The sequence below is a fragment of the Musca domestica genome, unplaced genomic scaffold (assembly GCF_030504385.1).
Source record: "Musca domestica strain aabys unplaced genomic scaffold, Musca_domestica.polishedcontigs.V.1.1 47, whole genome shotgun sequence".
Lineage (NCBI taxonomy): Eukaryota > Metazoa > Arthropoda > Insecta > Diptera > Muscidae > Musca > Musca domestica.
In genome coordinates, this window is record NW_026712338.1 from 3,458,417 (window position 1) to 3,470,184 (window position 11,768).

General features: G+C 34.2%; 1 protein-coding gene across 1 annotated transcript; it reads left to right on the plus strand.

Annotated features, from left to right (window-relative positions):
* Positions 1 to 273: 273 nt before the first annotated feature.
* LOC131804659 (uncharacterized) lies at positions 274 to 9,890 on the plus strand. Its single transcript, XM_059127720.1, has 5 exons — positions 274 to 432; positions 8,848 to 9,062; positions 9,122 to 9,301; positions 9,376 to 9,549; positions 9,620 to 9,890. The coding sequence occupies exons 1-5, from the start codon at positions 421 to 423 to the stop codon at positions 9,666 to 9,668; spliced, it is 630 nt and encodes a 209-aa protein (XP_058983703.1). The 5' UTR covers positions 274 to 420; the 3' UTR covers positions 9,669 to 9,890.
* Positions 9,891 to 11,768: the final 1,878 nt, after the last annotated feature.

The window sequence follows — 11,768 nt, forward strand, 5'->3', positions numbered from 1 at the left end:
CAATTATTAGATTCGCCTCGTATTGTATTAGAATATTATATTCTTGCTATTGTCTTTGTCTGCTGTTCTAATACAGTTAAAAGTAGATGTTGATGTTAAGCTTGTGATTTGGTCGTCGTAGCTATCTATGTTTCATGCCGAAGAGATTTGCTAGTTCGGCCATTTGTTAGAGCACAAAAGTCAAAATTAGCCGAAGTACAAATGATGAAAATGGTTCATAACGATGAAAGATGATAATGTCTTTGCAGATGATTTCAAACAAATCTCGTTTCAATACGATTTTGGCATTGGAAACATTTCATATGCAAATGGCAATATATAAGGAAACGAGAAGCGTCTTTGTTCGTATTTGCGACTAAGATATCGATCGATTAATACGTGCCATTCAAATAAGCCGGAACGTTAACAAAATCTAAAAAAATGACACGATTAGTAAGTTTTCTGATTTTTAAATAAATACAAATGACAATGTAACCGATTACAACATCAGTTCGCCCATTCAGATATGAATATCAAAGTGTTTGAAATTTTGAAAATTAAAATAAAATAATAAGTGCATAGTCTACGATACATAAATGTGCATTACAAATACAAACTAAAAAAGAAAATAAAAAATATGAACAAAGTCTGAAAAGTACAAAAGAACAATTAAATTATTGTGAAAACAACATTGGCAACGTTTAACGAAAATTGTGTTTCAATGTAAAGCAAAATGTCCCTAAAACTTCCCCAAATGTAGTAAAATATGGTTGTTCCAAGCTAAACAAGAAAACAATATTAGATTAATTAGAGTTTTTCAAATGGATATGGATACTTGACTGAAGGAGATTCAAAGTAAATTACAACAACGTGTTCAAATAAGTCATTCAACGAGTGGTATTTAAACTAAATATGACTTGCAACATATCGAAATATGCCAACTTCTAGAAATAGTGAACAATTACAATGTAGTTCTGATGAATAGTGATGAATCCGTAATGGTGGTATAAACTACAGCGTTCTATACTCGTAATTGGCGTGCGGGAAGGCCAATACTTAAATTTGTGCAGAATCAGCAATCTATTTGCAACTCCATTCTTTTTATGGATAACTTTAAGTTCAGCGCTAAACTGCAGGAAATGTTCCTCGACTATGGGAATAATAAGGCAATTGAAACAGACAACTAACAATGTTTATTGTCAATTTTATTATTCGCGCAAATTGAAGTTAATGCTAACTATTTGTTAGTGCTCTCAAAATAACAGCATTTACATACTCTGATGGGACCCATGTAAACGAGTGATGTTTTTCTAATATTATGTGTGTATAATGTAAAATGAGGCAACAATCAAATGGTTTTAAAATGTTTATTTACAATGCGTTTCTTTACTTTTCACCACGTGACAAATGATTTTGTCATACCGAAACCATGGTTGAATACAAGAATTCTTGAAAATTAATTGAATTAATTTTCCAAGTCGAAAATATCGACCATGCAAATCAGACGCTTGATCGAGCAAAAGCTGTATTCTGTGTCGAAAAATGCACCTGAGATACCACATACCACACACACACATTTTAAGCGGCATAAAGATCTAAATGTGCGTCTCACAATTACAAACACGACAAAGAGCTTTAAATTCCATACATTTATATAAATCCTGATACGAATTGTTACAGCACGATTACATGCAAATGCTTTAGCCGGGTTACCCGAGATTATTGACCAACCTCCAATAAATTGTACCGTATGTTTTCCATAGCAAAATGTGTGGTGATTGACATTTATCAGGGTTAACCCGGATAAAGATTTGTATATATAGAAGTACCTCTATCATCAGGATAGAATTAAGAGGATAACAATCACAATCAATTTGACTTGATTAGTTGGCCAATTACAACAGTTTACCCGGATAAAAACGCTGTATGCAAAAGCGTTGTTAGACGACACATACACACATTTTAAGACAACTTCAGAAAATAATTTACGTTGCTGCGTATCCTATTTTCGGCAATAGCTTGGCAATTCTAAAAATTTCCAGATATCAAATGTTTATTTGCATATCTACCTGAATTAAATAATTTACATATTAAATTCTTGCGTGATTTCACCATTTGAATTTAATGTTCGAAACTTTGCATACATTAACCAAATATGATTCTGGCGAAACGTGTTTTAAGTTATTATCGATTTCAGAATTTAAAAACATCATTTCTTTCCTAAATTCATTTGCATATATGAAAGGCAATACAATTTGAATTGGAGGCAATACTCATTTAAGACCATACAACGTGTATAAATTCCTGATCAGACTATAATTATAAGACTATTTGTACGTGTCCGTCGGTCTGTGGTACCCTAACTATTAAGCGATTAAACCCATAGATAAAAATGTTTCTGATAATCTTTGTGGTCTGTTCCAGAACTACATGACCGTAAAAGTTTTCAATTCGTTTACCTATCGTTTGTCGACATCCGGGTTTTGGTATAACCCCCTATAACGGTACCACCCGATTTCTTAATGTCAAATAAAGGTATAGGCTAAAGAGTTTTTATGTTTCGCACTACATGGTTGATCATTGGGACAGTAAATTCACTCGACTTCGAAAACAATTTATCTATTATTCTTCTACTTAAGTTTTATATTTTTATATTCCACGACATAGTTCGGTAATGTTAATGTAAGCGAAGTCACTTTCAATTAATAAATAATAATAAATCATGAAAATATTCAATATTATGTATTTTTCTCACAGAATGAACGAAAACCACTAAAGAAAGTCCTAAAGTCGGGCGGAGCCGACTTTATGATACCCTACACCACTTTGCATATTTAGTAGAGCTTCACGTAACAAATAAAAGTTTTAATGGGGAATTTGTGAGAATTAAATCATACCAACTGTGATTATAGTACTAATTAAAAGTCCAAAGGAACTAATATATGGGAGGAATATCCTCCTCTGAACCAATTTCTACTAAATTTGCCGAGACATTCAATTCATCAATTCGGGCTTGTATTATCCATTTGATGCACAATTCAGGTATCTCTGAGCTGTATTTGATATTTTCCTCCGAATATTGTTACTACGGAGTCCATAATACGGTCATGCAGGGCAAATTCAACAAATCGGATGAATAATATGTATGGGAGCTATATCTGAACGGATTTCCACCAAATTTGACATACTGGTTTCTAGACTTAATTTGGTCGTAAGTGCCAAATTACACGTTTGGTGCACAATAAAAGGCAAATCGGACGAAGATATATATGGGAGCTATATCCAAATATAAACCGATCTCGATAAAATTCATCAAGGGTATTTCTGAGTTGTATTTTTTATATTTCCCCAAATATTGTTGTTACAGAGTGCATATTACGGCTGCGGAGGACAAAAATAACAAATGGGATGAACAATATATGTGGGAGCTATACATAATTTTAGACCGATTATCTCCAATTTCAATAGGTTCGCAATAACTGTGACCTGTCCTTTGTTTACAGAAATACATGAACAGACGGACATGCATAAATCGACTCAGAATGTGATTCTATGCAGATCATCAAAAGGAACTATGGGTCTATCTCGTTTCCTTTTGCCTGTTACAAACAAATGCACAAAGACATAATACCCTGACCACCTTGTGGTGTAGGGTATAAAAAACAGATGAGACAACTTTTTGATCATAGATCATTTATTTGTATATGGTAAAACTTGTAAGAGAGGAAAATGTGAAATCAGCTCTTAGAGAACTAGTTGCCCAGAAAGTACGACGACGGGAAACGACGAAATCATATCCTTCAAATGAAGATTTTGCCATTCATAAGCTGGAATCAGGCTAATAATTTTTACTTTGCCAAATTTATCAAGGAAAAGTTACGCCACATTTACATGTTTTATTTGCCTTAAAGTTTTTATCCGATAAGAATTCGGGTAGATGATCAGATTTCTAGTAAAAAGTTTTAAATATGCTAACAGTAGTAGGTCCTTTCATGCTCTGGAACATGTCTTGTAATATAATTAGAATTGTTCAAAATACTGTTGTTCCAAAGTTTAAAACAACATCCACATAGAAATTTGTTGGTAGAAATGTAAAACGAAATTAAACAAACTTTCTTCGGCTTAAAAGTAAAATTTAATTTTGTTAAATTTCCTTGTTAATTAATAGCTGTTCGTAATAAAATTGATACTTATATAAATGCCAACTAATTATCGGTACTTGCTGTAACGTTGTATAACTTCAATACCTTAAAATTCTCAACAAATGTTGCTAAAAATTGTCGAACAACTTTATTAAGTTAAATTTTTCCAGTGTAAATTTTGCAAAATCTCAGCAACTTTATCTCAATATTATCAGGCAACATCCAGCAACAATTAGTACAAATTACTAAAGTGTAAAACACACCTTAGTGGTAGAAAAAAACATAACGATAACATCAAAATTTCCTCATCATAATTCGTCAGTAAATTAGAGAAGAGCATGCAATATTCTCCAACAGGTTTACCCAATACCCGACTTATTGTGCAAAAATTCAAACCTTCTAACCTGGTAAAATGTTCCGTAAGGGTAATCAAATAAAATCAAGGAACATTTTTAAAAATTCTCCTTCCAAATTCCAATTCCACACTTTCATATATATCTGCTATTGGTTTTTATTTTCAACTTTCAAAAGAAAAAGAAAATTAGTTTTGCCTATTTTGAAATTGTTAAATCTTACAAGTGTTTACGTTTGACGTACTCGTATTTCGTTAACATTCATGCAAATACATGTTATTAACATAAGTGATGAAAACGTCGAAGGCGTATTGAGTAGGTAGGTATTGGGTAGGTAGGTAGGTAGCCTAGTGGATTTAACTATAAGTGAATGGCGCAAAAACTGGGTGTTCCAGGAAATTTTAAAAATCAGATTTATTGTGTCAACCAGCAGAGAAAGTCCTAAAGTCTGGCGGCGCCGACTTTATGATACCCTATACCACTTTGCTATTTTAATAGAGCTCCACATAACAATTAAAAGTTTTTATAGGAGAATTCAATCATACACGCTATGATTATAATAATAATTTAAAGTTCAAAGGACTAAATATGCCGAAGCATTTGTATCTTTTAAATTCGGACTTGTATTGCCTATTTGGTGCAAAATTAATTTGAAATCGGAACTATATCCAAATCTGAACCGATCTCAATAATATTTGGCAAAGATATTTGTGAACTGTATTTGATATATTTCCCTGAATATCGTTGTTACGGAGTGCGTATTACGGCTGTGGGTAACAAATATAACAAATCGGATGAACAATATGTATGGGAGCTATAGCTATATCTGAACCGATCTTCACCAAATTTGGCATACTACCTTCTAGACTCAATTGGTCGCATGTGCCAAATTCCATCCCATTTGGGCAAATATCAGACGTTTGGTGCACAATAAAAAGCAAATCGGACGAAGATATATATGGAAGCTATATCTAAATTTTTAGCGATTATCTCCAATTTCAATAGGGTTCGTTCTTGGGCCAATCAAATGATTTGTGCACAATTTCATCTCAATTGGATAATAAATTCGACCTGCGTTTTGTTCACAAGAATACATGAATAGGCCGACGGACATTCGGACTGACATTCATAAATCAACTCACAAAGTGATTCTATGGAGATCCTCAAAAGTAACTATGGGTCTATCTCGCTTCCTTCTCCATGTTACAAACAAATGCACAAATACATAATACCCTTACCACTATGTGGTGTAGGGTATAAAAATCGTTTACATTTTGTTGGCTATTCGTTTACTTTTTTTCAGTGATTTCAATTACATTAATACATTTTGACATCGAATTGGGTAGTCGGCTGGCTTGTAAAGGAGCACCATGAGTAGATGTGCTTGCTTTAGCTATAATTTGTAGCAATTTGTAGAGATTATTGCTGGATTTGTGCGAAAAATCATAAGTTTCAAATAAGGATATCTTGCAATTTTTCTTTAATTTACCTTGTCCAATTTAACTGCATAGAAAACAATTTCACATCTCTGATTTGTGAATTTGCAATGGATTTATGAATACACATTTTGGCAATGAGATTTTAACATTTTTAAAACAAAAAAGTTTTTGAAACCCCATTTCATTTTCATTTATTCCATGAAATCCCTGATAGAGGATCATTTTTATGCAATCATGCTGAACAAAGCTACTAGCGTGGGGCAATCGCGTTCACTGAGCGGATCACTTTATCGCGTTTATTTTCTTCAACCTCGTTCTTTAGTTCCAAATTGTATTATTTGTTCGGTTTCTGTTGCTCTAGTGTAAACTTATGTTTACATACAAATATCGCTATGTAATTTACGACATCTTTTTAAATATTTAGATACAAAATAAATACGCAGATTACCGTTATCGTCTGACTGCTACCTAACAACATCGTACTGGATTTACATACAATTTTTAGGGGATTAACGGATATACATGAACCATTAGAATAACTTTAACAGCTGTCTCCAATAGCCAAATGCATAACGATCAGGCAATTATAAAATTTAGTTGTAGCGATTATCTAAGATATAAAGATAATGTTCGCAAAAGGATTAGTGGTGGTGATAATTGGATTAAATCTAACTGCATTACTTTGGCTTGTTCTATCCGTGATCTAGCTTTTAGAGTCTATCTAAGTGACAAGAGTCGGGAGAATTGGAAAATTTTTTGTAAGTGCCGTAATAAGGCGAAATCTGTTATCCGACGCGAACGCAGACGATTTTACTATCGGAAATTTAACGTATTGGGATCATCGGCCCTCTGGCGCTTTTTGAGGAGTTCAGGTTGCATGAGGGAAGATTTTGATTTTGATATTGATGTTAATGTTGCAAATGCATCGTTTATTGGTTATAACTTGCAGGTCAATGATAATATGCCGGAGTTTACTGGATCATAGGCTGGGTTCTCCTTTAGTTGTGTTCATGTTGATGACATTTTTATAGCGCTATATAAAATCAAATCTAAATCTATTGGAGTAGATGGTATACCGCCCGATTTCTTGAAGCTCATTTTTCCATACATTTCTGATTACGTTTTGGACGCGTTTAATTATATTTTCATGACATCTGCGTACCCCCTTTTGTGGAAGACAGCTCGTGTGGTCCCAATACTTAAAGTAGTGTAGTAAGCAGCCCTGACGAGCTTAGACCAATATCTATTCTTCCAGTGCTTTCTAAAGTTTGTGAACACATTATGAAGGTTCAAATATTATCACACGTAAGGAGATATATTTATAACGGGCAGTTTGCTTTCCGTAAAAATCACAGTGCAACAGGATTGTTACTCTATATGACTGATGAGATTAGGGGTAATTCAAATATGAACAGGAATACAGTAGTGGTGTCTTTAGATCTTACTAAGGCATTTAATTCGGTATCTCATCCTATGTTGATTAGAAAGCTTAAGAATGATTTTAATTTTTCTGATACTGCTTGTAAGCTTATTATGTCTTATTTGAGTGATAGATCGCAATTTGTCTCTTATAACGGGATATCTTCTGAAATACTTTCTCTTACTTGTGGTGTGCCACAGGGTTCGGTACTGGGTCCGTTGCTGTTTGTCCTCTATGTGAATAGTCTTGCTGAGTGTTTTAGTGGGTTAAGTTGTACGCCGGTTTTATTTGCGGATGATGTGTATCTTATTTTGAAGGATGATACGCCTTCCCCAGCTGCCTTTGAGAGCAGAATAAATAGTTGCCTTGCTAGGTTTAATCAGTGGTCTTCAGACAATTCACTCTTCACAATAAACACTCTTAAAATAAGAGCAATGATGTTTGGAAGTCGTGTGTATGATCTTAACATTACTTTGGATCGGAATCCAGTAGTGTTTGTTAGCAAGCATAGAATGTTAGGTATTTTGGTTGATGACAAGCTTTCAATTGAATCTCATGTTGACACTGTTCAACGTAAAGTCTTTGGAATTATTCGCAAGCTCTACTTAACTAATATGTATGTTCCTCAGTGGGTTAGAAGACGATTGGCTACTGCACTTCTTATGCCTCCCTCATGTAAATTGTGGTTTAGAGATATTTTCTGGTGCGATTTATCGAGTTTCCTGTAGGTTGCGACGTATTGTTAACTCTATTGTACGATTCGTCTTTGGTGTGAAAAGGCGTGAGCACATTTCGGGTTATGTTGTGAGTTTTTTGGGCGTTGATTTTGAACGATATATTTGTAGTAGGATTTTAAGTGCATTTTATAAGATTGTGAAAAATGGTGTACCTGTTTTGCTAAATAATATGTTTAGCTTTAATATGTCTTCTAGGACAACTCAGATTTTTATACCTAGGATATTTAACACTACTTTTGAGAAGTCCTTTGTGATACGTGTTGCTAAAATATGGAATTATTTGCCTGTTGAACTTAGAATTTTTTCACAGTCCAACAATGCGTTTCGTTTGAATCATTTGAGATTACTTCGTTGAAGGGAGACGTGGTTGTAATATTACTGTACTTTTTTTGTTTAATTATCTTTTGAAAATTTTTCTATTGTGCCTTTTTTGTGAGCTTTTATTATTAAATTCTTTGATGGCGGTGGCATATATTTTTTGTATTGTTGCTTATGGTATATAGATGCATATTGTCCTTTTTTTTAGTATTTTTTGTAGTTATGGCTGGGGAGCCAATTATATATGAGATTTTGTTATTGATATTGTTATTAGTTTTAAGTTTACTCAGGAATATTTTATATTGTTAATACTATTTATTGACCTTGAAGGCTTTGGTATTATGGAATGGAAATTGAATAAATAAAAATAAATAAATAAATACCTGTACACTTACAGTGCCGTACATATATAATGTGAACCCACATATATATTAATCGAACCACTTTTCCTATTTACAGATCATATTATTATGCGTTGTTGCGTATGTTGCAGCTGATGTCAAACATCTGACAGATAATAATGTCGACTTGTTCAAATACAACCCCAGTGATGTGTACACCCTTCCGGAAGATATTGACGACGATAAACCAGCAGTCGTGTACAGTGGCGACGTAATGAAAGCTAAAGTAGATAAATTGCAAAATCTCAGCGGAAACAAGAAATTCAAATTAGAGTACGTAGATAAAACAGATAATGAGAACGCGATGCCAATACGTTGCTTTATTGTTTTAGATTGAAAACACAAAACGGTATCGAGGTAGCCAGTGTTGGCAAATTGAAGGATGACAAGACATTCGTTGTAAGTGGTTCGTACTCCTTTACCGGTGCGGACGGTAAACGCTACAAAACAAGATACACAGCTGATGAATTCGGCTATCACCCCATCACAGAACTTGACTTGGATATTCCAGAGTAAGTCGCCCCACACGCATACAAATACATTGAAAATCTGCCTAACACTTCTATATGCTCTTGCCATTTCACAGACCTCAGCCTCTTGATAAGAACGCAGGAAGTCTTAACAACAAATTTGGCTTGGACAACAAGAGAAACCGATTCCAATTCCTAAATAATGAATTGCAACCTGAGCCATCGAGAGGTAGTGGCCAAAGTGGAGATGACTACAGCTATGGAGAAGGTTACGACTACCAGCCACCAAGGTAAGTCCTTAGTTGTCAACATGTTACACAAGGGGACTAACTTACACTCACACATCTTTTACTTTTACAGTCAGCCCTTGATATCGGATCCATCCCGGCTATACCTTCCAGTGCAATAAAGAAACCCCATTCACTTTAGTCTCTAAGTCATCCCCCATATTACCTTTAGAGAATGATTTGCTATTTAACAGCAAATCAAAAAGGCTTCTTACACCCCAAAAAAAAAATATTCAAAACACATATGTACACATTACAAAACATATTTTAAGAATATCAAATAAAAATTACAAACATATTTAATTTAAAGTGATATTAGAAATAAAATCAAAATTGGATTAATATATTAGCGAGACACACGCAAGGTCTATGAACAAGTCCAAATTAAATGACAAAAATCTTGGCGCAGGATTAACATATTTCTGGTAGACAGTCACTCGCGAACGTTGTTAAAAAACACTAAACATTCATTTTAATGAATGATATTTTTTTTATTTTGAAACATGATCACAGTAACGAATTTTGACCGTAGAATTGGTAGCCAGATGTGCTCACGCAAGGTGAGCCCATTAAGCGGGTCGTGTATGCACAACGAAATGCTGCCAGTGTGAATGTGTCATAATTTTTGTTTATGTATTCATACTATTAATAAACAATTGCAATTGTTAATTTTGAAAATACAGATGAAATAGCTGGTCTCATCGGACGATCCGATTGATTTACTGTGTAACCTAATCATAGACCATGGAAATGTGAAATATGAATTGTACAATTCATATTTCAAATTCATGGAAATATGAAATATGAATTGTACTAGAACTGTACCATGATCAGAAAGAGAAACAAACGCAAATTCGAAAATAATTTGCAATAGAAATAAAATGTTATAGCCAGAATATACGAAACTGTCTTGTAGGTAGCCTGCCTGTAACTGTCTTGTTGTAGCCTATGTTTACATTCTATGCGGAATTATTTTACATCAAACCGGTTTTAATAAAACACATTATTTGTATTTCCCTTTCCTTCTATTATGACGCAAATAGTTGATGACAATTCGTAATTTAGCTCAACATCTATCTACAGGGCGAGATAAAAAAACTGCAACAAAGTCAAAAGCCATAATTTTTACATTTTTATACCCTCCACCATACTATGGAGGGTATATTAACTTTGTCATTCCGTTTGTAACTCCTCGAAATACTCATGTCAGACCCAACAAAGTATATATATTCTTGATCAGCGTAAAATTCTAAGTCGATTTAGCGATGTCCGTCTGTCCGTCTGTCTGTCTGTCCGTCTGTCTGTCTGTCTGTCCGTCTGTCTGTTGTAATCACGCTATCTTTCGAATTAATTGAGATAGATGGCTAAAATTTTGCACACATGTTTATTTTTCCAGTAGGCAGGTTAAGTTCGTAAATGGGCCATGTAGGTCCACGTTTTCATATAGCCCCCATATAACGGTACCTCCCTATATTCGGTATTTTGATGATTTTAACGACATTATTCACGCGAATTGTTTTAAATTTGGTATTTGAAGTTCGTTATAGGAACTACAGTCTGTGCCAGAAAATTGTCTGTGCGGGTCCAGGTCTTCGTATAGGCCCCGTATATCAGTACCTCCCTATATTCGGTATTTTGATGATTTTAGCGACATTATTCACCGGAATTGTTTCAAAATTGGTATTTGAAGTTCGTAATGAATACTACAGTCTAAGATAGAAAATTGTATGTGCAAGTCCATGTCTTCGCATAGCCCCCATACAACGGTACCTCCCGATATTCAGTATTTTGATGATTATAACGACATTATTCACGGGAATTGTTTCAAATTTGGTATTTGAAGTTCGTTATAGGAACTACAGTTTGTGACAGAAAATTTTCTGTGCGGGTCCAGGTCTTCGTATAGGCCCCATATATCAGTACCTCCCTATATTCGGTATTTTCATGATTTTAGCGACATTATTCACCGGAATTGTTTGAAAATTGGTATTTGAAGTTCGTAATGAATACTACAGTCTAAGATAGAAAATTGTCTGTGCAAGTCCATTTATTCGTATAGCCCCTATATAACGGTACCTCCTGATATTCGGTATTTTGGTGATTTTAACGACATTATTCACGGGAATTGTTTCAAATTTGGTACTTGAAGCTCAAAATGGATACTACACCCTAAGACAGAAAATTGCCTGTGCAGGTCTACGTCTTCGTATAGCCCCCCTATA